The sequence below is a fragment of the Limanda limanda genome, chromosome 1, assembly GCF_963576545.1.
Source record: "Limanda limanda chromosome 1, fLimLim1.1, whole genome shotgun sequence".
Lineage (NCBI taxonomy): Eukaryota > Metazoa > Chordata > Actinopteri > Pleuronectiformes > Pleuronectidae > Limanda > Limanda limanda.
In genome coordinates this window covers 38,631,472-38,659,118 of record NC_083636.1, presented here as the reverse complement: position 1 = coordinate 38,659,118, position 27,647 = coordinate 38,631,472, and the positions used below count along the sequence as shown (strand labels likewise).

Sequence of the window (27,647 nt, the reverse complement as noted above, 5' to 3'; positions counted from 1 at the left end):
CCGGTACTATGTGTGTATAGCAGACTGGTTAAATATGTATGCCTCACCCCTATGTTGTAATATTGAAATACTTTACTGGTTCCTGTAAGAAAACCAGCAGAATTGATGAAGTATCGGCATTGGATCAATGTTACCCTGAGATATGGCTATTCTGATGGAATCAATGTCAGCATGCTACCTGGCTGACATGTCGGCGCGCAGCCGTCACCTCCATGTTAACTGTTCAATACAGAACACGTCAGCAGGGGGCGCTACCCAGGGAGGCGGTTGCAAGTATACAGAGGAAGTCTAGAATTGTTGGAGTTGTAGTTTACAGGTAGTGGTGTCAAATGCTGCTACTCCAATATTCTCATGGTATTTAAGAGACAGACATGATCACATATAAGATATATCTTATCTCATATTTATATAATTTCCATTCTATATATATCACACAAATTATTTATTTCAATTGAGTGCTGTCGTCTACTTTGAGTTGTATCTAGAACCATTTCTTGAAGGATTATGTGACGGTGGCGAAGAGCTTTAACTGTTCTGTTGGGGTGCTGCGATATCCCAGTAATAACAAATCTTAAACTATTAAGAATAAACACCACAGCTACAACAGAAAGCAAATTTTATTTTCACACATTCACACGGAATGATGAAATACATTTTATTTTCTATTTTACATTTTTGATATTCTATTTTATACTATTTCTATTTTATTTTTGGTTGTAATTATTGAGCATTGCCAGAAGAGAGCACGTGACTCAAGCTTTTCATTGCCAGCGACAGCTTAATGTTATTGTTGTGCATTTGATAATAAAAATCTTGAATCTTGAATCTTAAAATAAAGAACAAGTCAAACACAGTATTGATTTTTGACAAAGTTTTTTTTTTTTTTACTTTGCAGTACAGAAATCATTTGAGCCCAAGATGTTTTTATTTCAAACAGGATGACAAGATGTCACAGGGCTCTCATCAGTTCAATACTGCTGCAGTACACATTTGGTCCTTCTTAAGCAAATTACAGTTACAATTCCATTTAATCTGCTGTTAATGCTCCGGGATTCCATCTTTTTTTGCATAACACAAGAACTAATACATCTCCACTTATGCGTTATATTAACTGACTGTTGAAAGCAGGTTCAGGTAGTTTATGCTGGACGACATCACCTTGTGGCTTGGTTTACGGTTTTACTCTGCTTGAGATTAGACTACATTGTGTGGGGGGAGGGGGGGTTAGAGACACCATACAATAGCAAGCCCACACACCCCTGAACCATTTGATATCACAGTGACAATCTGACTATTAACGATGGCTGCCGTTGATGGGTCACGTCACACCACAAGATTTTATTTAGACGCACAGAAGAAAGCCACTTTTCTCACACCTTAAGGAAAAATGCCTGCAGGGAAAAAAATAACTTATGTGCAGATTTTATAAATCTTCCAAACACCTTTTTATAAAATAACAGAAAAAATTATATTGTCCTCAACAGACACACCCACTTTGATACTACGGATTATGAACGATTTTTTTATTTGGCATCTTTGGACTATCCATTGACGTGACGAAGCAGTAGAAATGCAAGTGTTGAGTTAAAACCTCCATCTTAATGTGATTTGACAAAGCATATCTCCTGAACCCTATCCAACAATACTATATCATATCTCTCTATATATCATGAGTTTCCTCAATGGGCAAACCATGTACTTTGATAATCAGCCAGCCCATGGATGTGTACATTTAAGAGTAAGTTTTCTATGTTTTGTAAGATTTGCGTTGTCGGCAGCGTTGTCTTTGATAATCAGATGTGTTGCAGACGCCTCGCCTCTACTCTGCGGCATCCCCGAAGATGTCCTGCTTCCTGCGCTCCATCTCGGCAAAGTCAAATTCTGAGCCGGTCATCCTCCGATAGATGTCCTTGATGTCATCACAGGTGGTCTCAAAGTGAGTTGTGGCATCATATGAACGGGAGATGAAAATCTAGAAGAAGCACAAAAAAAAAAAAAAGATTAAATGTTGATATGCACTGGGAAGATTCAAGGGATTCAAACGATTAGGAAGGAAACAGAACACACAAGTTTGTGTATTTGTGATTTCTGGCACAGAGCCAAGAAACAAGATCAATTTACAGTTGTTCACATTTAGTGAGAGAAGATTTGTTACTGGGATAACTTTTTATCCCGATGGCCACATTCAAAGACACTGTTAGTTTTAAAAACATGATTTTAAAATCTAACTGCAGTTAGACACTGACAATTATAGCTGACATTATCAGATTTTATCTAAATTAAAAGCTCTCAGCATCCGCTTGAATGATGTGCTAACGTTAGCTCAAGTTACAGTTTAACCGAATCACCGGACAAGTTGCTTTGAATGCTCTAAAAGATCTAGATTATAGTGATTCAAATATTGATGCACCAACACTGAGAGTCAGAGCTATCCAGCAAAGCTTTTTTCTTTCTTTTTTTGATTGAAAGATGGGATCTGCATTGAGAGAGATACTGAGTGGTTAACTGTGTTATAGCTTAGGTGAGATTTCTACTACAAGATGATCTCCTGTGTGTGTGTGTGTATCTTAGTACTTAGCCATGAATGGCATGATATAGTTACTGTTTGACAGCCCTAAATGTTTCTTTGTACAAATATTACTATTATATACTATAAATAAAGAATAGATTTGCAGTTTTCAATGAGCCCATTCCACTGCTGATAAATAGATAAAAATCCTAAACAGTATATTTATACTTTAAGGGAAGTTTGCAGTCATTTTACGTTCTGACATTATTCATTCTCACAATAGCACGTTCTAGCTCAAAGTACACAATATATGACATTCACCATTAGCTGTGTTGTATCACCCATCTCAAACAAGAACCATCAGGGGATGACATATCCCCCCAGCACACACAAACCTTGAAAGAGCAGATCACTTGGATTTCTAACATATACTATACCTGAAGTAGTAATATTTCTCTATGAAACCAAACACCTACTTCATTACCTGATAAACATAATTGTAGTTTTATGAAAATTTGGTTTTTAAGGTCTGCTCCAGAAACAAAGTGGTTTCAGAAGCATGGCCAGACCCACTTATTATATTCCCTGGCATTATATGTCCTGGTTTGTGTTGAATGGGATAAAACATGCAACAGTTGCAGTGTGGTGCTTCATGCTTCATGTTAGCCCTCTTATCATACCTGGCTTTCAGAGCCCAAGTCAGTTGGTGCATACTGGTCACTGACGCTGACGAACTTCTGCTCGATGGGCTCCAGTAGGTCCAGGGCCGGCTTGATCTCTTTCTCGGGGTCGGCTGTCTCCACTGTAGTGCTGATGATGGCGATATATTTACCGGCTGCTGCCACGTTGTGAGCAAAGGAGACCATACAAACGTAGATGTCTGGAAAAAGGAAAAGCTACAGTAAATATTTGCTGGTTTGACTACGGAGAAGTTTAACACGTATTCAAGAGATTCCACATTTTAAATGAACAGAACAACAATATGAGTGGCAAATATAAGCAGCTGCCACATATATGTGTATTTCCATGGCTATAACAAATAAGTGGTAAGACTGGATGTAATTTTGTTCACCAGTGGGGCTTGCGGACACTTGGATGACATCACACGAGCAGCATTGAGGCATGTTATGTCATTTTTCTGTTTTAATAGGTCTGATGAAGGGGTCGACTTGGCTGCAACACTGTTTACCCCTGAGACTCCTCAAGTGATTTGTGGATTCAGGAATGCACCCAGTTAGGTTCCTTTGCTCTGAGAATTTCGTTCATATCAAGGCAAAAATGGTATTTTAAACTGAAATATGCCTTAACCAAATCAATATTCGAACAAATCAAATGGAATCGAACCTAGATCTAGTAAAGAAATTACCTATGCATATGGGAACTGCCAGAAAAGGTATAATATGTGTATAACTGCACTGCCAAAAGGGGATGTGATATATTTTGGGTGCATCTAAATGAAAAAGTTAGGCACATCAGTGCAACTTCTGAAAAATTAAGATTCAGATCCAGATTATTTTCTTGCTTACCCATTGACAAAGGCCGAGTCTCGGTGAGTCTCCTAGATGCATTTTTTTTTTCAAGTTTTAACAACGTGTGGGGAAATGGCAATGATTTACAAAGCCAAATGTTTATTTTTTGTCTCCATCTGCCTCAGAGGCTAAGGAATTAAGTTTTTGTAAATGTTGGGATTTCTGTCAGCTCTTCAGAAAACTTTTTAAGGTTTTCGTTTTCAAACCACACTTGCCACTTGGGTTTTAATAGGTTCATGTTAATACATTCAACACTACATGTGTGTTAATAATTAACTTCCACCATTTTCTTCATAACAACTTAACATGTGAAAAACCATGTTTGAGGCATTCTCAAGAGCTGCACATCCGAAACTTTGTCTGCACTTCCTTCTGTTGCAATACACTCACCAAGTTTAAGGTCAATCTGCTGAGCGGTTGTGGAGAAAAATAAAATTCAGACAGACTTTGTAGTTAGATTAAGTGTATTAACTTCCTGTGTGAGCTCACCGTGCTTCCTGTTGACCTGATTCTGGGGGATAATGATCTGGCAGGAGTTGATGTTGCCGGTGTTGGCGATGGTGTGATTCAAAATGCAGATGGCTCTGATCACCTGACCCACTTTCTTGGTGCGATCGATGAGGTAACTGGGGTCGCAGATCAGCTGTTTGCACCTGGCGATCTGTGGAGGACACACAGTCAAAGCTCAGAGGACAAAGAACAGGTTTAACTGCTGGAGAAGTGGTGGAACGACTGGGTAGACATGTATTACCTTTACAGTACTACATGATTATGCTATAGTATTAGCAGTATATCACAATGTTATCATTTATCACAATAAATTCTTATCATGACAGGCCCACCATGACATTTTAAATAATGCACCAAGTTAGAGTTTTCTTTGCAGTTTACAGCTCTAGTTAAGAAATGACCAATGTATATGGGAACTGTCAATAAAAAGGTATGATAGGTGTGTCATTGCGGTGCCAAGAGCCACAGTGAAATATTTGGTTAGTCTGGAGCCCTGCCAAAGGAAGAGCAGTGTTGTATTTGATTTCGATTTGTGCACGCGATATTCAACCAATATGAATACCTTGAATTACAACAACTGTGCATTCACGACCAATCTGATTCCCCGGTTCTGTGTAGCGAATTAGGCTTCACTGAACTTTGAATAAACAGATGAACAGCTCTTTGTGCTTTGATTGACTTTATGTATGAGGGAGTCTTGATAGTGTAAAGTGATCTTCATCTGGAAATAGAAAGGCCTCTATAGAATTTACAGTCCACTCAAATGAAAGGCTTTAAACACATATCTTCTAAATGCTCACCTCTCCCTCAGACTTGACTCCCACCACCTTCCCATCTTCCACCACAATCTCTTCAATGGGCTTGTTCAACATATACGTGCCTCCATAGATGGCACTCAACCTGGAACAGAAACACAATGTGGCAATGTTGCGTTTAGTTATCAAAAGATACATCCTGAATGAATAGCGGGGAGCTATATGAACCTAATCTGCTATTACTAACATCACAAGACTACAAACACATCATTACTGAAACTTGCTGGTTGTAAAGAGGTTTTTTCATTTTTTGTTAAATGCATTTTAAGAACAAGATTTCAAGTTATAGTTAGAAATTAACAACAATGCAGGAGGTTGTGTTGTTACATATCACATTAACACATTTTTCATACAGTCAAACAGATGACCCCTACCTGGCAAAGCCTTGTGGCAGTTCTCCCAGACCATACAGTGGGTAGAGGTATGGGCTCTTGCCATATCTGGCCAGAGACTCACTGTAAAGCTTTATCCTGTGTATTGAGCTCAGGCAAGGTTGGTCCAGGTATCTGAGAGCAGAGAGATGGAGACCATTTTAAACTATTGAAATTGTATGATTCATAAGGTTGGGACACATGGCATAAAAATCACATGCATTAGAGTATTATAGTGTATTTTAATAAGAACACTGACTCATCTGTGCGGTAGAGGGCGAGGGAGTGGCCAGTGAAGTCAATCACTTCCTGGCCAAGGCCAAACTTTTTGTAAATGTCCCTCATAGTTGACTTGTCGGGGTCCATGCCGTCCATGGTTTTGGGGTCCTTCTCGTCAAAGGCGGCGATGTACATCAGGAATTTTCTGAAGCGACGTTTCTCAAACAAACCCATTAGACCTTTCCAAGACAAAGGGAGATGACTTAGAGAAGATAAAGCCCCCTAAAAAGCAATGCTTCATTCAACCAGGAAAACTAAAATTATAAAACCAGTGGAACGGTCAACATGTTTCCTTATGATAATTTTTCACTATGTTCTCCAATAACTTACTAGATGACAGAGCCTCAGTCTCAGTAGAGGGGACCTTATAGATTTTTGTCCCGTTGTACACGTAGCTGCCCTCAATCACTTTGAATTCCAGGTAGCGAGTCACCTGTGTGATCAGCAGCATGCGGACCAACTGACCTGAGAGCAGGAGACACAAAAATCATCATTCGTGAAATATTTACCAGATATGAATATCCTTTTTGACATTTTACCCTTCATTGACATTTTCTCTTTTACCACTAGATGTCACTTAATCCTACACACTGAACCTTTAAAACAGACATTTGCATTTTGACCCTTTTCGTGAGCTATGTATGCAATAAAAAAAGGTGAGTGATCCAAGTGTACCATTGGCCATTAGGAATTTAGGGATGAGGTCCACATTCCATTCCCGAGTTTTTCCCATTGAATCAGGAGGGCTACCAGGAAGGTTGAAGCGCTTGTAGAGCTGTAGGGAGACAAAGAACCAGACTTTATTAACAAGCTATAGCCAAGAATGTCCACAAATGTCCGTAAGGCAAGGTAACCATTAAAGCCTACTTCAGCCCTATTTTCAAGGAATACCATTTCATAAAAGCATTAATCTAAACTGCAGGTAATGGTGAATCTATTGTATTTCAAAGCAAGGTTGGTTAGGGTGTAATCCAACATGTTGAAAAGCCACAGGTCGTCCTTAAATCCAAAGTTTACATATAGATGTTTACAAAGTCAAAAATGAGCTCACATCTTCAAGTGGTGTGATGGACGCGCTCTCAGCTCCATAGTAGGAGTTGCGGTCCATGTGCAGGACCTTCTTCCCCTTCACAGACATGATGCCTGATAAAATGCATTCCTGTTGAGAGAAACAAAAGACAGAAATAAGACAGTGATGAATTTGACCTATCCTGCACCCACGATTCGATTATGATTCCGCTGTCAAGGATTTGAATACAAAAGGATTCATCGATGCATTTCAATGTATCACATCCTAAATAATCTATAATACTGCAAATGGGTGCTTTTTCATCAGTTATTACAATAAGCCAGTCAAATATGAACTCTCTTTTTATTTAGATAGTGCTTTAAAAAGGATTGTAAACTGTCACTGTTACATACATATCAGTCAGCTGTGATTATTTTAAAAACAGAGGTTGAAAAGATTTGGGCCGGCCCAGTTGGATCAGAAAAAATCAGAAGGAAAACCTCTTGTGTAAAGTACGCTGCAGACAGTCCTAAATCCTAATAGTTGTTTTGGTAAGCAACCCAGTTGGGTGATAAATCTGACATAATAAATAGCGTGTGGATAATCACTGAATCAATTCTGGTTGACATATAGCAGTAATTAGAGATACTCCATGTCTAGTTAAGTTGTTGCAGGGGGGCATTTTACAATGGCTTATTGAAAGAATTGTGGCTTGTATCTATGTAGTCATTTCATTTCATTTTGGTTCCTTTTAACACTGGTTCTCTGTTAGCTGTGATGAATTGTACAGTCAAATATTACAGAAGTGGCAACAACAAAGCTATCTCTTTTGTCTCTTAGTCTTAAATAAATAATTTAGGATAAGTGTAAGGCCAGGCCACTGCAGACAACGCTAGAATCACTGAACTGGACTTCCTCATAACACTTCGGATATTGATAGGGTATCCTGATAGATGAAGGTAAGATGCATGACATATTACAAATCCAATTTTCTGTTTCAAAGACTGGCCTTTGATGAAGCGACAGACATTATAAACACAGACCAACTCGATACGGTAAGTGATGTGTTCATTTGGATCACAAACTTTTCTAGCTAACAACAACTGTGAGTAGAATCATGAGCGCCATCACCACCACCAACGAAAAGCTATTTCAGTCATTACAATACAAACACAAGCTTAACATACAGTCTGTCTGATGAATTTTGGAATTTTGCTGTACACGGAAGACAATTGGTTCAAGATCAAAAGATGAAAATGGCCTGGTATTTAGATCTAGATGTGTTTAGGTTTACGTAAATAAATGATCACTTGCAATAAGGATACACTAACATCACCAAACTGTGTCATTTGTGGCAGCTTCTTTCAGTTCTTGTTTTTGTTAAACCAGACACACAGGTCTGTTCTTGGCCACCAGAGCCACAAAAAAAATTGGAATTGTACCCAACACAAGGAATTATTAACAGCCCCACTGCAGACAGCTGTATCATAGGTTTTGATTTATACCTTAACACCAGATTATTGGATTAGCGCCACTGCAACACAAACACAAAGTGATGAATGGACTACACATGATCTCATGTAAATTCATGTACAACAATAAATCCTGCGTCTTTCCCTCATGTTAGATTGCATTAACCGAAACAAAGGAATGCTGGCCTCCTCAAACATCTCAAAACTAAACACTAGTGGTGACAAGAGACCAAACAAAACACCATTTCTGAGTCAGTGTAACCAGACATAGCCAGAACTAGGAATTCAGTTCTGACACACCCAATGCCCACATAATGACCGACATGCTTCTGTGGAGCTGTGAGGGTGATCACAGTTATTTGAAATTGTAGTTGAACTTTCAGGGGCTTGGTAATGATGACGAACAATGGGCATGTTTGCTAGAGCCTGGAATTCCCAAAGGCCGTGGGCTTTAATACGATTACAGCCGTGGTGTTGTAGATGCAAGAAAACACTATGTGCATCATGAGACTTTCACTACTGACTGACAGCCATAAACTCTGGTGGTCCGTGTAATAACTTGTTTGCCACGACAAAAACAATGCATCATATGTTTAAATGAGTGATGTCACCTTGACCACAGACTGTGGTCTGATAGGATGCATAAATTGAAGTTAATTAAAAGGCCCCAAAACATTCAACATCCATTTCATTATGGTGAATTCAGTGTCAGAATCCTTAACAGCTTACTGCTGAAAGCAAGTGTCTCAAGTATGGTTCAACACTTCATTATTACAGAGCAGGAAAAAAACGGAACTCTTCCACTAACTAAATTACTTTTTGTTGTGCTCCCTCAGACAGAAGCTTACAGTTGCCACCAGCAGCGACTTTATAAGGTCAGTGACCAAAGTTTCAGATATTTTAAATAGATTTGTCACAATGGTACTGTAGCAATGGCCAACTCTTAGAAACAACTCAGTAAATCCTGTCCAGAAAGGACCCCGCATGATGTAGCAAATGTATGTAACGGAAAAACGAAGTTAACGCAAAATCAATTAAATCGGCTTAGTTTAATCAAGCCAAAAAAAATTATATTTACATTCTCTGTTTCCGGAATCTCTGATCGGATTTGTTGCACCTCTAAATTGTCATTTAAATTTTTTATATTTTGGGATGTTTGTTCTACACTGTGGCCTACTATACAGTACAAAACTACACTGCAAACTATAGTTTACTACACTTCTTTACATTGATGTTACACAGCCGATTAAAGTTTTACAGGCAAAACATGTGATAAGCTTTTTAAAATGAGATAGGAATGACTTCAAAGGATTCTGGACTGTACTGTACTGTAGTTTACAGCAACAGTAGCTTCGTATAAAGTGAGTGATACAAGACTTGTTTCGGAAGTCACTGCTCCTCATTCTTTACAGTGGGAGGGGAGACCACATTTAATTAATTTCCTTTCCTTAAACACTACTTCCTCCTGTTGACAGACTCAAAGCAGCAGCTGTAATCTGGTTCTAGGGAAAGGATTAGCAATGCTACTCTACATACCTCAGTATATTTAACTTAAGGTCTGTATCACACATTAGTTGCATTGTGAAGTAATCTGCAGCTGTGTTGTTAAAGGTGGGAAACACAATTTAAAACCAAAATCCTTAAATGATATTTAAAGAATAATATTTTTTCTTGTCTGACCACCAGTCCAAAATCCTGAAATATTAAATGTAATGTCAGGCTAGATGAAGAGGAGCAACAAATCATCATGGTGAAGATGCTGGAACCAAAGAAAGTCTGTCACTTTTTTCTTGTCTGTCAATTATTTATAAGATCAAACTAATTAAAATGGGTCAAAATAATCACTCTGGAGATCAACTAACTTAGTATGTAAAAGTTTCAGCTACATTGAATCAACCTTTGGTAGAATGTTATTACACTAAAACAGTTAGAGTTTTTCTGGTAGAAGTCAAATATTTGTCCATCATTATTTTTTGTTTACTGCAACACCTGATTTTACATCAGCCACTGGTGTTGTAGTGGTTTATGCACAACTGTCACATTAGTCTCTGTATGTTCATCACCCTACAGCCTCCTCAGGCATTGAAATGCTGCACTTATCACTTTAAACTTTACAAACAAAAGGTTGATTATCAAGACATACAGTAACAGGATGATAATGCAGTAGACTATAAATAGTAGAGGTTGACTTTTACATAGAAAACATTTTTTTTTTAAAGATATATTTTAAGAAGCTAATCTCAAAGAAATTTCTTGCAGCATTGCATACATAGGTTTCTTTCCAAATAAACACAGAGAAGAAATTAATTAGGTTGATACTCCCACTAAGTGAATAATATAACTAAGAATGTAGTAAGATGAACAGCACTGATTGGAATTTTAATTATAAACCTATTGAGATTGTATGTAACCTGTTGAGTTACTGGACTAACCGGTGTTGGTGAGAAACATGCAGGAGGAAGCTGTCTGTTTAGCATAAGGGAACTTAAAACCATGCAGAACGATACTGTGATGCCTCTGTGGCTTTGCAAATTGCAGTCGGTGTAGCTCACGCTTAACAGGGTACTTCTAGTGTACTTTCGGTTCCTGTCTTGGTAGAACCACACCCAAATGTGAGCTACACCAACACTCCACCCACCAAAATGTTAACCAACCCTCCTTTCTGCTTGGCTGCTCCTGCTGTTATGAGCTTGAAACCAAACACTATGACAACATGAGCTGTCCTAATGAAATATTCCGATGCAAAAACTGATCGAGGCTGAGTTGAGCTGCTGACAATATTTGCAGCACAAGTGTGCACCGAGGTTCTCAAGAGCATTCCAGGAGGGGCAGGGGAAGCTAGTCACTTGGATTTGACAGGAAGCTGCTCTTTGGCTCGCAACGGTTGTAAAGACATCACGGGATTTCCACGACGTGCCTGTGCCATGTCGACCTGACAGTCAGGAGGCCTGTCAGGCAGAGCTTTAGAATAACACAGCTCATTTCCGGGGGAAACAACCCGTACTTTAGCGCGATTAGCTCATACACTGGCGCCTCATAATATACGGGATTTAATAGATTTGGCTTTTTCGATGTCCAACTGCGATTAAACAACAAAGTCCAGCTTACATGTTAACAATCTATTGCGTAGGTTGCAAGCTGCAAGCTGAATGAATCACATACATCTAGCAGTTTATGATAAGTAGTAGGTCAGATATTCTATAATATCTTCTTGCTTATGATATTCGGGGCCATAAACCGTTAGCTTGATTCAGCCTGCGGGGAAACACGATTGTGTTCTCCTCAGCCTGTTGAATCTTCCGTAGGAACAGGCGCTCAACTTCAGGTTGCTTCAGGCAGTCGGGAAGCTAACGTAGCTAGCTTTGCTAATGACACCCAGGAAGAGAGAGTCAACAATCGCGTTCCCCAGACGATGTTTATTTATCGATGGAGCCGTGACACGTTGACAGGCTAATCGGTTAGCATCCTTTTCGGTCGGCTAACGTTAGCGGACCTCTCATCCGCTTTGTAACCTTTTCTTGTCTGACAAAAGCTGCCGGAAGTGGCGTTCGACATTTAAACGATCGGATAAGTAACCGTGTTCACTGCCCCGGGGTCGACACGATACTCAGTGGGCACAACAACAGATACAGAGCTTGGACTCTTTTGGGTTTCAGTCAACCGCTGGTGTCGTGTACTCCCCAAGGCGCAGATAGCAGACAGCCCGTTGCAGCTAGCATTAGCGACTACGCTCGCAGTTTCCATTGGGTGTCGCTCGGCGGCTAGGCTAGCTACTTAGCGCTAGTCCCGCTGATTAGGCCCAGTTAGCTCTGAGCTCAACTGTCAAAGTGCTAGCTGCTAAGGGCTAACTGCGCCGGTTAACAGCGTGTGAGGCGCGTCGACGCTGCGCAGCGCGACATTAGAAGGTGTCTCACCGTGAGCCCGGTGCCCAGCACGATAACGTCGTATTCTTCATTCATTTTTCCGAGTCTTTTTTCCTTAGCTCCTCAGTAGCGGGGAAAGAAAATGGAGACCAGCGGGAGTGGAGACGAGAAGAGGCTTCAGCGTCAGGCGCCTTGGGGGGCGGGGCGTATCCGCTGTCAATCACTCCGGGGAGGCGGGGCGAGTAATCGATTGACAACTCGACGGCCAATCCCGTGGCTCGCATGGGTTCCGTTGCTGCCTGTGGAGGCGTGTTGGGTTAAAGGAAACATGAGAGGAGGGAGGTTTATCTGACAAAGTCAAAATCTCAATTGCGAGGTTGGAGTTGAATTTTTGGAATATATCTTCCTCTTAAAGGGATGGTTCGCCGCTCACCACTTTGCATATGGAGGGGTGGCTGAAGTGTATGAGTCAACAAAACACTTCTGGAGTTTCAATGGTAATCCAATCCAAATCCAATCCAATAGAAGTAAACGGCCACCACCTCTTCAAACAGAAAACAACAGAAAACAAACAGAAATTAGCTCTCATTTCATCCTATTATATTAACAGAATTTTATCATTTGCTCCATCTTGCTGAATGGAAACGATAAGAAAACAACTTCAAACTGGAAAGTACCAACTATAAACTACAATTTCTAAAATTTCTAGGACTGCAAAGCAGCACTGGGTGGGCCCGAGCACATGCATTTTGAAGCGTTGCAAGTGTTTTGCCTGACAAAAGTAAATAATAGCTGAGGAAATATTGACACATAAAGTTGTTCAGGCTTGGACTCTGATCATGAGACAGAAGTTTGCTGGTGATAGGACAATGCACAGTGGAGTTATGACAACATCGTCTCTTTTGGCGAAGGATGAACCTTCGCTGTACCTTAATGTTTACACGGTTTGAGGAAATGTCCCAATTCTGAGAGAGAAAGAGAGACGTGACCTTTGCAAGACATAACGATTCCTATGATCTTTGACCACTGTCACTACAGGAGTGGAGTTTGTTTGTTTACGGCTCAGCATCAAAGGATTCATGGTCCATATGTCCGCGTTACAGAACATCGTGTTTTATTGGCATGTAATCAAACTTTGACGCCACGCCACGGTCACACCATGTGACGAAGAATCGATCTTTGGATAACTTTGTATCTCCATCTTGTTGTGATGACACACATCTCAATTTGAAGTTGATCTGATGTAAGACCTGGTACAAGTACCTCAAAGTAAAAATGTGGAATATGGCCAAAATAGCCACTAAATCCAAAATTGCGGGCTTCCTATTGCGTTTTTCATAATGCTCCTTTTTGTATGATTAGTCACGATACACCTTTGTTCCGATTTTGGTGGAGATCGGTAAAGTGGAAACCTAGGGGCTGCTTTGCAGGTGGCGCTGTTGAGCCATTTTGCCACGCCCATTTCCAAATACTCAAGATTACGTAAATTTTCACCACTTTCTAATTTACTGCAAACTTTAAAAGATTTTTGAGCACGTTGAAGCCCTCAAAAAGCCCATTCACTACGCTCAGAATAATCCTTACGATTTCAATAGGGCCTCACTTGTCAGTGCCTGTCAGTGCTCGGGCCCTAAATATCTCCATTGGGCTCCTGTGGTGTCATCCAAATGTCTGCAAGCCCCGACCTTACATTATACTCAAACAACATAACTTACACCATATTTTTCCATCTCTTAGTTACTGCTGCAAGAACTCACGATGGCTGCAGATATGGACATTTTGATTTACTTGGCTGCAACGATGTTTAACCCTGAAATTTCAAAAGTGTACTGAATGTGGAGAGCTTCTTGGTAGCAGTGGTAATCTTGTACAAATCTACAATGCAGTACAGTAATTGGCGTAATTAAATAACATTCTGTAGACCTGCAACTTATCTAATAGAGAGAGGAATTACATTTGGTATGTGCTTGTTCTGAGCATATGAATAGCATTTGAGTCATTGCTTACAGAAGAACTCATCAGGGGTACCGACTGGTAATGGTAAACCAAAAGCTAACATTACGGCAAATCTTGTTCAGCAGAAGAGAAATGGAAGGAGAGAATGTCTGTGGCTTTTAACTTGTTACCATCTTGGCTTCTTAACTGGTTGTTGTGTAATAAAACAAATCTTACTCCCAATGTCTTTCTATACAGCCCTAAAACTCTTCCATATGCTGCCTGCACCTTAACAAGAGTGCCACAATGCAAACCATGCATTGCCAAATGGCATATTAAATGCTACAAGAAATACAATTGAAAATCGTATCTTTTCTTTTAAAGGTGAACATCTTAAATTAAGGAGCAGAAACTCATGCAGACACTCAGAGTGAACATACAACCTAAAGATAAAAGAGGCCTCTTTAAAAAAGTTTAAAATAATCATACACATCTCATACATTTTACACAAAGCAGTATTCCAGTGGAACTATCTGCTGATGTTTAAAGCTGAGGGTTCAGCTTCCTGTCCTGACAAGTCAAGAGGGTTTGTGATGATATCAGAATACCACCAGACATTCAAGCTTATCTCAAATGTGTCCAATCATGTCTAAACTTAAAAAAAAAAAAACTTATTCTTGTGGAGCAGTTTGGTTGGTCCTTCTGGCAAAAACACCATCAAGGCTCTTTCCGCTTTGGAGCGATATAAAATTATTGCAGTTGAAGTCAGTGTCACTTAAGAAAACACTGTACAACATATCACAAGTAAAGATTTAATGTCATCCGTACAACAGTATTTGATTGACCTCCGTTTTTTTTTTGTCACTTAAATCAATGGAATCTTTGGCAGATCGGTGTTCGGTTTCATCGTGTTATCGTTTAGGATGTGTCTGCTGAGCCAGATTCAAACGCTGCCATTAAGTCTGGTTTCCTGGCGAACTGCCGCGCTCTTGTGCCGGATGCATCCTCCGAATCTTTGAGTCCGAGCTGCTGAAGCAACCGCGTCGCTCCTGCGTGCTGCCCGATGCAAGCCATGTGAAGAGCTGAGAAGAGGAAACAACAGTAAGAGAGGGGTTAACACCACGCTGAGTGCACAATGAGTTTTTTGTTTGTTTGATTTCCTACCCTCCAGTCGACCACAGTTCATTTTAGCACAGAGGGATGTTTATTTGCTGTAACATGTTGTATCACATCACAGGGAACACAAGCATCTACTTATCTTGTCATAATTTTCCTTAGGGTTTGGACTGTTTTACTGTTAATAAAATGGTGCTCAGTAGTTGATTCTCTGCGTTCCTGCTGCTACTTTCATATCTCCCTTTTCGGAAACAAACCAAACCTCATCAACAAAATTGACATTCATTGTCATTAAAGGCCCTGAAACTCTTTTTCGTCTCAATCAGCTTCAGAGGGGAGGGTGGAGCATGACTCAAAGATAAACCCATAAGATATTGTCGTGAATCCGGTCCAGGGTGCTGTTGAAGGATTTCACATTGTTAGATGGGACATATGTCAACTTTTGAATTGATTTCTCAACGAATAATAGATACATCTTGATGAATAAATAGACATGTTAAGGGAACTGATATTTATGAGTGTGTGCAATCTGGATCTAGTGAATGTTAGTGTGGTTTCATAAGGAGACTTTTGAGTCTTGGCCCAAACTTCAACTTTAAATATTTATTTTATTTGTAAAGTCGTAGATATTTAATGTTAGTCAAAAACTTGGGCTGCGCATTGTTGCAGTGGCTAGAAATGTCGCTTCACAGCAAGAAAGTTCTATGTTAGAACCTGACAGCCAACCAGGGTGTTTGTGTGGAGTTTGATTGTTCTCCCGTGTTTTTCAGGTACTCTGTCTTCCGCCCACAGTCTAAAGACACGCATCTTAGATAAACTGAAGACTGTAATCGCCCTCAAGTGTGAAAGTGTATATGAATGTTGTAGTTCTTGTTTTCCTCTATGTGTGAGCCCTGTGACTGGTGATCTGTCCATCTCCCCAATGTACGCTGCGACTGGCTCCCCCCTCCATGACCAAAGCATTCCCCAAATTCACAGATGTAGCTGAAGTGTTAAACACATGCCGTTGCTCACCAGTTCTTCCCTTTGTGTCCCGCGCATGAAGATCTGCTCCCAACTCCAGCAGTGTTTTAATAGTGGACGTTTGGCCCTCCTGAAAAACAGTTTGAAATGAGGAAACAGAGTTTATTTGTGTTAGTTTGTGTGTGAATATTTCCATATTGTAATGTAACCGCTGCCACTTCTTTCCTACCTGTAAATGCAAAACCTATGGGCATTTCTGTCCATCGTAGAATATAAAGTTTTGTATGTGGTAAAGATTGTAAAGCGCTGGACATTAATATTTATCTTTTGGATGTAGTTGTCCATTAGTCGAACTACTCCACAGTTCACCCGGCTACCCTTGGGCTGCTGTGAAATAACCCCTCGGGTAAAACTACCAGTGGTTGGGAATCACTGGTTTTACCTTTGCAGCGTAATGCAGGGCACTGAGCTGAATGCCTGTCGCTCTCTGGTTGACATCGACACCGAGGTCCTTCACCAGGAACCGCAGCGCCTCCTTCTGGCCAGTGACAGCTACCTGGTGCACCAGCTGAGCCCCGACTTTGTCAGCTGCCGTTGGAGACGCCTACATGCACATGCACACACGTCAGGTGGGGAAAGTGCATCAATATGATAGCCGGAACATTGATGACTTGACATGTGCTCTACCTGGTGGTGTTCTAAAAGCAGCCTGGCCACAGAGACGTGTCCGTTCCTGACAGCATCCATCAAAGGAGTGACTCCACAGCTGTCTGTGCTGTCTGGGGTGTAGCCACATCTGGAAGAGGGCCAGTGAAGGTGAGGATCAGACAGACGAGAGTAGTTAGAGTATGTGCTTCACTTTCCCCTACCAGGGTTTATCTAGACTAGACATATCCAGACCAGGGATCTAAACTACAACATCTGGGTCACAATCATATGATTAGGATTTTGATTATAAAACAGAGTAACATATACACAAGTTACACTTCAGACTTATGACTTGTTTTAAGTAAGCAGTCCTCTCCTAAATGTTCTACTTACCTCTCTAGCAGGATGCTGACCACCTCCTCACAGCCGTGCATCGCTGGATGATCAATAGAGAGAGCAGGAGTTACTATCTGACCCTCTTCGGTATCAAAGAACACAATCATCAAGATTTAACCACCCCTGAAAATATTCTCACAATCTGAGATCTCTTTGGATCTTGTAAAGAACAATGTAGGAATAGTTAGATATCATTCTACATTTATCCTCTGGATGTGTGATGACTCAGTTTGTCCTTCACGTAACCATATCACATGATGAAAGTGGGGGACAGGATGCGCTTCACCTGCAGTATGCAGCGGTGTCCTCCGTGTCTTGCTCGCCGTCCTCCAGACTTCTTGCGCAATAAGGAGCAGGTGCTGCACGACCAGAGGGTCCCCCTCCCTGCAGGCGATGTGGAACGAGTTCCAGCCGTCCTTGTTCCTCAGTGCAGGGTCGGCGCCGTGACGCAGCAGCTCCTGGATCAGGTCAAGGTTCCTCCGAGTGCAGGCCATCATCAGAGGAGTCCTGAGAGAGAACAGGATTCAGGAATGTGTCATCTGCTCTTTGTTCTACATGATGAATGATTGAAGGAACAGACTTGTCTAATCCCATTGTCCAAGTAGAATCCCTTGAAGTTGGTAGTTACATTGCAGTCTTACAAGACAATACACAGTGGTATAATGAAATATTTTTAATTTATCAATTCACTTCAAAAATCTAGTTAACAGAAAAAAAGCCTCAATCAAAATCTGTGTCAGTGACTGAACCTGTTTCGATTCCTTCTCAGTGCTAACTTTTTGTTTTGCAGGCAACATTAAGCTGTTTTTAAAGCAACATTAGCCGAACACTGGTTGGATAAGTGAAACATCCAATCACAACAATAAAGACACTAAATAATCCAAACAAAGTGCGTGTTTGACATCCTGACAATACTGTGTCTAAATTTTAAAAGTTAACTGCTTTGTTCGTGCCTTCACGTCATAAGACCAGGTCCAGATCAAAAACTACTTACATTTGACTGAGCTGAAGTAGTTTCAATCACAAAGGGGAAAAATCTGGGAACTGCCGTTTTTAATCAAACACTTGAGGCCTTGAGGCTTTTCCTGAAATGTCACAAGAGTAAAGCACTCTAGTATAGTATACTATTTAGTATTCTAATAGGGAATTATACCCATTTATATATAAAAACTTTTTACAATTACCATTTAACTGATATTCATATTGTATACCTTATCTGCCCATATACTTATAACAGAATATATATATATCCTCGTGCAATCTTCCTGTAAGCACTTCACTCAAGTACATTTCTCTACAAATAATATTTGTGTCTGAAGTGACAGCTGTTATGTATTTCTATTTAATTTCCTATTTTATATATTTCCTTGTTATCACTTTACTTGACTTAAGAGCTGCAAACAGGAAAAAGCAGTTGCTAAGCAAATATCTGCAGCGTTTCCCTTTAACTGGTGAAAACAATAATCATAATCAACATCTTTATTCAAGAAATGCAGCTCAAAATCTAACTTCAGCATCGGCAGACACGGCTGTAAGCTGCGTTATTTCGTTTTTTCCTATACTGATAGATCACGTGTTCAGTGATTGTTTAGTAAAAATGGATTCACGTTCACCTGCAAATGAAAAAAATTCTCCTTCGAGCCGGATTTGAACCAGCGACCTAAGGATTTCAGCTTGACACCACTACAGTCCTCCGCTCTACCAACTGAGCTATCGAAGGGAGATACTTTACATGGAAGTGCATTTCCTGCTTAAACCACGAGGCTGCTCGCTCTCACCAGTCCGCCTTTTTCAGGCTGTCCACCGCGGCGCCCTCCCCGAGAAGGTAGCCCACACACGCCCGGTGACCCATGGACGCAGCTTCGTGCAGCGGCCGCTTGTAGTCGCTGTTGGTCACCTCCACGTCCATCCCCACGCTCTCCACCAGGTACTTCACCGTGTCCAGGTGTCCGTGTCGGGCCGCGTAGTGCAGCAGCGTGTCCCCGGAGCGGCCCAAGTGTCCCCGGCCCACGCTGCGAGCCGCCGCCGAGCCGCCCGGCCCGAGGAGCTCCTCCAGGGAGCTGGTGTGTCCGTCCTGAGCGAGCTTCACCAGCAGCCTCTCCGTGTGCTCCGCGTCCATGTTGGCTGCACATGAAATACCAAACCCCGCCGCTACAGAGCAGAGGGAGCGAGTTAGAGAAGCTGTAGAAAGACGAGCTGCAAACTACTGATCACTGCTATTATCACCACAGGCACATGAAATAACATGGTCAACCATGACCTTACACGGGGTCGGCCCATCATACACAGCAATACAAAACACACCCATTCAATTCTACTTTATTGCAGACACACTAATTAATTTATCTATACAAGATAAAAACTTAGAGACAACCATAAAATTCAGGATAAGTAGATCATTGTTATGACAAAAATGTGTTCCAGTGTTTCCAGAAACAAGAGGAATACCTTGTGTCACTCGAGGCTCAGTTAAGGACATTATGATGACATTTGTTTAATCTATAAATCAACACACAAATGTGTAAATTCTATTCCTCAAGACCGCATGGAAAGTAGTCAGGTCATAATTATTACTATTATTATTAGTAGTAGTATTAACATTGTCATGTAAGACCCACAGGTATGGATTTATCTAACAATCAACATCAAAATAAAATGAAAACGTATCTAAAATAATTACCTAAATGAATACAATTAGTGTGTCTTGCAGCAACTTAAGGATATAATTTAAATAAGATTTTAGACTTTTATAATACACACATTTTCTTAACAAATACAACTACTTAGTGCAGGTATGAGGATTGGATGGATTCGATATTGATTTAAGAAATGTTTTCAACTTTCAAGCATTAAGGGATACTCTTTAGTTGTCCTCTGCAGCAGAGCGATGCTGTAAGCATTATGGGAAATGTAGTTTTTATTGACGACATGCGATTTGGGCTCAACTCAACCATTTCTGATCAGTTCTTTGTCACAGGAATAGAAGTATTTTTGATTTGTGTTTGCTTAATCGTTAATGTACCACTGTAAGTATTTGCTTAAATTTAGCCGCATCAGTGTAGTTTACAATGTTGATCATGATGATTATCATTGTTTTAATTCTTCCAACACTGGTTAAAGCTTAATCCGAATCTGAAATTCGGAATAGATTATCCTGCGAGCACCTTAGAGAAGAACGTTTATTTCCAAATATTATTTCAGATTGTAGTGAGGGCTGTATAATGTATATCTACTCTGTATGTTTAATGCATTCACTACGGTCATCATTTTTTATAAGCTGAAAAGAAACAAATAGACAGTTACTCGCGTATCATGCAGAACAATTCTCTCTGAGAATTAACTGTTATTTCATTCGTAGTTAGTCTGTATGTTTGACAGAGTTAGGGGGGTGCACCATTCCTGGAGATACTGCAATACCAGGTCGATGCGTGGAGTGGACGGAGCAAGCCCCTATTCCATCTCCCAGTTCCAAAAATCAATTTAATATATGGTCCCCGGGTAGGGGACGTATCAGATATTAAACTGATAAGAACAGATACTACACTTGATCTTAGCCAAAAGGCCGAGAAGCGATACTGGGTAAATGCCTGAGGAATCACACCGACTCTCCTCCCAGTCCCCTTCACTCAGAGGTCTAAAAACACGTTCTAAACACAGTCTGTCAAACTGGAACAAAATAAGTCACTGAATCACTGGGAATCCACCAATCTGACAAGTGAAACAAATACAAAACTGGTTCATACAAAGCAGGACAAAGATTGTTCACATTATTTCATGCGATATTTTTCCCATCATGCAATTCTGCATTTACATACGGAAGGCTGAACTAAAAATCGTCTTTTAACTCATTTAACTCCGGAAAATAAGACAGCAGCTAAACGGTCAGTTCCAGTGAATCAAAGCTGAATACGACTGAAACAAATGTGGTTTAAACCACATCTGAAATCAAAGAAAACGACAAAAACTCACAAAGCGACCCCCTTAGAACCACTTCCGGTTTTTTTGGCTACTGGTTTGTGGATGACTAACATCCTGACTGCTGCCACCTACTGTACTGGAGTATGAACAACACGTTGACAATAACTATTAGTTGATTTGTCGTTGCTGCTCCGTTCATCTCTATCAGACATTTTCTTATGTATAAACACATTAAACGTGGACACACTTCTCCATTATTTTACAAACTGTTTCTTCTTATCAATATTGTAAATAGTGTTATTTCATTGATGCGTTCAGCTACACACATCATCTATTGCACTTCTGTCCGTCCTGGGAGAGGGATCCCTCACATGGGGCTCTCTCTGAGGTTTTTACGTTTTTCTCCCTGTTAGGAGGGTTTTCTTATAGTTTTTCCTCACTGTTGTAGAGGGTTTAAACCCAGAGGATGATGTACATTGTTAAGCCAGATGAGACAACCTGTGATTTGTGAATATTGGCTACGGAAATTAAACTTTGTTGATTGATTGACACATTCTCTACATTATTCAGTATGTAACTCTCAGCAGGAGAAAATAAATCAGATAAACACGAGAAATTAAGGAAATTGAGCTTGATTTTGTTTTTACTCTGTCAAGAGAAAAACAGGGTGTGAAACAGCAGAAGTAGCAGAAGTGACTCTCGTTTTTGATCAGTTCTTTGTCACAGGATGTAAACTTAGTAGTATTTCGAATTGTATTTGCTTAATCAATAAGCTACCACAGTAAGTTCATACTAAAACTGAGCCGCATCAGTGTATTTGCATAGTTGATCATGTTGATTATCATTATTTCTTTCTTCCAACACTGGTTAAAACTTGATCCACTTCTTGAATTCAGAAAAAAACAACGAAAAAAACTTTAAAGCACATTTTCCAGCTCCTGCCTTAGTTCTCTCAGGCAGGCAACTATCTCTCAGGCAACTATTAAGGCTTTACCTTATATGTCCAATACGTTTTCACAAGAGTAATGCACTAAAGTATGCTAATAGGAAATTATGCCCATTTGTATATATATATATCACCAATTGCCATTTTACTACTCACATTCATATTGTATACCTTATCTTCCTATATGTAATGGGGGTCAATCCTTAATAAAAAGCTTTAGATAAAACAGGATAGTTTTAGCAGTGTTACTTTCCCAGTAATGTGTATGTTCTTATTTACCTGACAGGACGGTGATGCCTATAGGATGCAGGGAGTCGGCGAATTTTATTTAGAAGAACTGTAGCTCTCACCCTCTCCCTCCATTCCTCTCTCTCCACTGCCGGTCCTGTGAGGAAGTGTAGCGTGGGCGCAGCCAGGTGTGGACACCAATTGTTTGATGAGGTTAGTTTCATTAACTGAAAGTCACGTTAATGTAAATGGGGATCACGCAGAGAATGTTCTGCAAACCTTAAGCGCATTTCTGTCCATTAAGCCCAGTGTTCAGCTGTGTGTGTGTGTGTGTGTGAGATGGTATCAGTGTTGCCATAAATGTAAGCTGATATCTCCTCCAATCAGCGTGTACCCACAAGCTAAAGGAAACAATACTTGTAAGTAATGCGCCGGAACATTTATCCACAGTCTATACTATTGTGTCTGTGACATTAAGTGTAGTTGTCTTTTCTTGTTTTAGTACTAGTCATCAAGACAATAAGGACAGCGTGGGTCTCTGCATTATTTTAATGAATTGAAGGTATGGCATAATTATGTGTTTTGTTTGTAAATGTTTTCAGACATTTTGATCAACTTGTTTAAAAATTGTGTGACCTAATACAACATGTGTGTTTCATAGGGCTGCCTTTAGGCAGAATACGTAGGTCACTGTTTTTTCCCACATTTAGATTTCATTTAGATTATTTGACATTGTTTAAATTTAGTTTCTTTCTGATTTATTAGTTTGATTACTGGTTTCTTCGTTTTTATTTTAATCTGTTCTTTGTTTTATGGGCAATGTGCAATCTTGGTTTAATGGCTTGAATATTGGTGAGTTATTTGCTCCGTAAACTAGAAACCCTCTTCTGTTATTTCATTGTATCTTTGCACATGATCCTTTGCGGTTTGATCAGTGTATTTAAATAATTTGTACGAATTGATTAAATTGTCTATTTTTGGAATCCTCAGGGAAGGGAGTTCCTGTATATTCTGGAAATATGTGGTGAACCCGATTGGCATTCAACTGTCACCCTAAACTTTTCACCACTACATATACTTCCAGAAAATCGATATGTCCTCGTGCAACTATCCTTTAAGCACTTTACTCAAGTACATTTCTTTACAGATATTATTTATATTTGTAGCGACGGCTGTTTATTATGTATATCTAATCTGTATTTGTATTACATTGCCTATCCTATTTTATACTTGTACATGTTATCTTACTCTGTTTTAAAGTTGCAAACACAAAAAGGCAGTTGCTCAGCAAGCTTCTATTAATATTCCTTTTGACTAGTGTCCTTCCGTGTCGAGGCTTCGAAGCGTGTGTCGTAATCCAGGAAGATTTTTGTGAAGCGCGCATGGACGCCAGTCTATGATGGAGGTTTATGTTGATGACGTATGTGGTGACGTTAAAAGCCTCGCAAGCCGGCCGTACCACAAGACTGAATCGGGAGATGGTTAGCGGGTGTGGCGTGCGATTCGAAATATAAAGGGCAGCGAAACGCAATGTACCCCCCCCCCCCCCTCACATTTTGTGGACTTGGGACTTTATTGCGCGTTCGGTTGCAAGAAAATAAACTGCCTGAAACCCAGCACTGTGAAAAAGTTGTAGTTTGTGTCACATCACAAACCTCTGCCAAATTTTATTTCCACTTTCCCTTTTGCCCCCGACATTGCATCATAAAGGCAGACACCATATTAATAGATTACTAATTTATGTATTGGCTTCACAAACATCATTAATTCATTTATTCAATTCAAAGCGTCCTACACCAAAGCCACGCCGCATTGTAATCACTCTGCCTGTTTTGCATTTATTGTCCACTTGATGGCGCAGTAGAGCACACGAAGCACCATGAAGCTTCGGCCCATGAGTGAAGCAATTCGATGGAAAGCTTCAATGCTTCATCACGCCATCAATGCAGCATATCATTTCAAAATGCAAATCGGGGAAATGTCTTTCCTCCAAAAACACCGTTATTTAGGTCACAATACTATCCAGGATTAATATACGGAGCAAGCCCCTATTCCAAGCAAGCCCCTATTCCATCTTCAAGTTTCAAAAATCAATTTAATATATGGTCCCCGGGTAGGAGACATATCAGATATTAAACTGATAAGAACAGATACTACACTTGATCTTAGCCAAAAGGCCGAGAAGCGATAATGATCAATTGCCTGAGGAATCAAACCGACTCTCCTCACAGTCCCCTTCACTCAGAGGTCTGAAAACACGTTCTTAACTCAGTCTGTCAAACTGGAACAAAATAAGTCACTGAATCACTGGGAATACAACGATCTGACAAGTGAAACAAACACATAAATAAGTGTTTCATACAAAGGGTGACAAAGATTGTTCACATTATTTCTTGTTGTAGATTTCCCATCATGCAAATCTGCATTTACATATGAAAGGCTGAACTAAAATCGTCTTTTAACTAATTTAACTCCGGAAAAAACACACAGCAGCTCAACGGTCAGTTCATGTGACTCAAAGCTGAATCAGACTGAAATAAAAGTGGCTTAACTCACATCTGGAATTCAAAAAAAATAACTAAAACCTTCAAACTACATGTTTCAGCTGCTGCCTGAGTTCTCCTTTTGACAGCTTCCCCAAAACTTCCGCCACAAAACCTTCCCAAAAGGTATTAATGCTTTACCTTAAATGTCCAAAACGTTTTCACAAAAGTAATGCACTTAAGTATGCTATAAGGAAATTATACCCATTGATATATACATATATATATATTTTTTTATATATATATAAATAACAATTGCCATTTTACTACTAACATTTTTATTGTGTACCTCATCTTCCAGTATACTTCCAGGAAATCTAAATGCCCTTGTGCAACTATCCTGTACGCACTTCCCTCAAGTACATCTCTTTACAGATATGTTTTCTGTCTGTAGTGACGGCTGTTTATTATGTATATCTAGTCTGTATTTGTATTAAATTGCCTATTCTATACTCTTACATGTGATCTTAGTGTGCCCTAAAGTTGCAAACAGAAAAAGGCAGTGGCTCAGTAAGCTTCTATTAATATTCCCTTTGAACTTTCAATAAATTGATAATAAAATATTTGTAAAGCACTTCTTATACAAATAAAGTAGCTTAAAATGATCTGATATACCGACCTATGCCCAACAGCTAATACATGTCATGTAAGTAGAAACTTGAAATAAATCATTGTGCATCCCTGTGGTTGTTGCTTAGTTTTAGACAGAGTTAGGGGGGTGCACCGTTCCTGGAGGTACTGCAATACCAGGTCGATGCGTGGAGTGGACTGAGCAAGCCCCTATTCCATCTCCCAGTTCCAAAAATCAATTTAATATATGGGAAATAAATTAGATTAAATACAAGAATTAAGGACAATTAGCTTGTTTGCTCAGTCAAGAGGAAAAGGGTGTTTAACAGCAGAAATGACTGTTGGGTTCACGTCAACAGTTTTTGATCAGTTCTTTGTCACAGGATGTAAACTTAGTAGTATTTATATTTGTATTCTAGTCTCCTTGATGCATTCAGTCTACATTAAAATGTTCTGCAAAAGACATCAGCTGCTGCCTAAGTTCTCTTTTCACCAGCTACCAGAAAACGTCCCTCAAAACCTTCCCAAAAAGTATTAAGGCCTTACCTAAAATGTTCGACAAGTTTTCACAAGAGTAATGCATTATAGGATGCTACTAGGAAATTATACCCTTAGTATATATACAGAGTATATATATATATATAAATAACAAACTCCATTTTACTACTCACATTCTTATTGTACTCCTTATTTCCCTATACTTACAGAATATATATATATATATCTCCTTGTAAGCACTTTTTTCAAATATATTTCTGTCTGTTGTGACCGCTGCTTGTTATGTTTATCGTATTTTAATTGCATTTCCTGAACAATTCGATACTTTTACATGTTATCTTACTGGGATTTAAGCAAGGGTTATCAACTCTGTCCTTCCACTTTCCAAGTATTTAATTTGGGATTTTCCTGTATTGACTCTAGAACCAGAAGCACCTGAGAATGTGTCGATGACCTGCATAGCTTCCCGCAGACAGAAATCCTCTTTTAAGTACAGTACAGTGCCATCTGCATACTGGGATATGGTCAAGGATTCACCACCAGGCAGCTGTATACCCTTGATATTAACATTTTTCCTAATTGCACAGGCTAGAGTTTCGATGAATAGCACATACAGGGGGCTGATGCTGGACATCCTTGTCTGACCCCTCTGGTTTGCTTAAAGAACTCACCAAGGTTGCCATTAACATTAACTCTGCTTCCAACTTCAGTGTATAAGATCCTCAACCAACTCCTGAATCTAACACCGAAGCCAAATTTCTTCAGAGTCCTAAACAAAAACTCGTGGTCAACTCTGTCAGAGGCTTTTTCCTGGTCAAGACTGAGGACAATTAGTGGTATATTTCTGTCCTGAGAATAAGATAATATATCTCCATGCATTTGTAAATTCCAGTTCAATTGCCTGCCAGGTACCGCACATGTCTGATCTGAGCCGATGACTAAGGGTAGAACAGACACCAAACGGTTTGTCAAAACCTTACTAAAAATGTTATAATCTGTACACAGCATTGTTAGAGGCCTGTAGTTTAATATTTTGTTTAACTCTCCTTTTTTAAACAGCAGGGATATTACCCCTTTTCTCATGGATTCCCCCATAATCCCAGATGTACATACAGTGGATATTAAAAGGCTACACACATCTGTTAAAATGCAAGGTTTTTTGTGATGTAAACAAATGAAACAAAGATAAATCCTGTCCGAACTTTTTCCACCTTTAATGTGACCTATAGCGTGAACAATTCAGTTGAAATACAATCTGAAATCTTTTAGGCGGAAAAATAAAAAATAAAAAACTTACAATAACCTGTTTGCATAAGTGTGCACACCCTTAACCTAAAACTTTGTTGAAGCACCTTTTGATTTTATTACAGCACTCAGTCTTTTGGGGTAAATTTACATCCTGTGTCCAGCTGAAGTAAAACAGCCCCAAAGCATAATGCTGCCACCACCATGCTTCACTGTGGGTATGGTGTTCTTTCGTTGATGTGCAGTGTTGCTTTTGCGCCAAACATACCTTTTGGAATTATGGC

The 27,647-nt window shown here is 39.8% G+C and overlaps 2 protein-coding genes, 2 non-coding genes and 2 pseudogenes across 5 annotated transcripts; all 6 read right to left on the bottom strand.

The window, feature by feature from the left end:
- Window positions 1-599: 599 nt before the first annotated feature.
- Window positions 600-12,557, bottom strand: gdi2 (GDP dissociation inhibitor 2). Its single transcript, XM_061070323.1, has 10 exons — window positions 12,409-12,557; window positions 7,065-7,172; window positions 6,689-6,788; window positions 6,344-6,478; window positions 5,994-6,192; window positions 5,738-5,869; window positions 5,349-5,448; window positions 4,528-4,699; window positions 3,190-3,389; window positions 600-1,972 (listed from the first exon to the last, which is right to left on the bottom strand). The coding sequence occupies exons 1-10, from the start codon at window positions 12,451-12,453 to the stop codon at window positions 1,820-1,822; spliced, it is 1,344 nt and encodes a 447-aa protein (XP_060926306.1). The 5' UTR covers window positions 12,454-12,557; the 3' UTR covers window positions 600-1,819.
- Window positions 12,558-14,740: 2,183 nt separating this feature from the next.
- ankrd16 (ankyrin repeat domain 16) lies at window positions 14,741-21,420 on the bottom strand. 2 transcript variants are annotated; one of them, XM_061075786.1, is made up of 8 exons: window positions 21,385-21,420; window positions 19,194-19,566; window positions 17,702-17,922; window positions 17,413-17,455; window positions 17,059-17,167; window positions 16,814-16,975; window positions 16,423-16,501; window positions 14,741-15,374 (listed from the first exon to the last, which is right to left on the bottom strand). In XM_061075786.1, the coding sequence occupies exons 2-8, from the start codon at window positions 19,532-19,534 to the stop codon at window positions 15,211-15,213; spliced, it is 1,119 nt and encodes a 372-aa protein (XP_060931769.1). In that variant the 5' UTR covers window positions 19,535-19,566; window positions 21,385-21,420; the 3' UTR covers window positions 14,741-15,210. The 2 variants fall into 2 exon arrangements, with proteins under 2 accessions (XP_060931769.1, XP_060931770.1); XM_061075787.1 differs by lacking the exon at window positions 21,385-21,420 and having other exon boundaries at window positions 19,194-19,591.
- trnay-gua (transfer RNA tyrosine (anticodon GUA)) lies at window positions 19,048-19,135 on the bottom strand. Its single transcript is given in 2 exon segments — window positions 19,048-19,083; window positions 19,099-19,135. It is a non-coding gene; the product is annotated as a tRNA-Tyr (tRNA).
- Window positions 20,799-20,989, bottom strand: LOC133014717 (U2 spliceosomal RNA). The gene has a single exon (XR_009681481.1). It is a non-coding gene; the product is annotated as a U2 spliceosomal RNA (small nuclear RNA).
- A 3,095-nt stretch (window positions 21,421-24,515) lies between the features above and the next one.
- Window positions 24,516-24,696, bottom strand: LOC133014752 (U2 spliceosomal RNA; annotated as a pseudogene).
- A 1,067-nt stretch (window positions 24,697-25,763) lies between these two features.
- LOC133014763 (U2 spliceosomal RNA) lies at window positions 25,764-25,908 on the bottom strand (annotated as a pseudogene).
- Window positions 25,909-27,647: the final 1,739 nt, after the last annotated feature.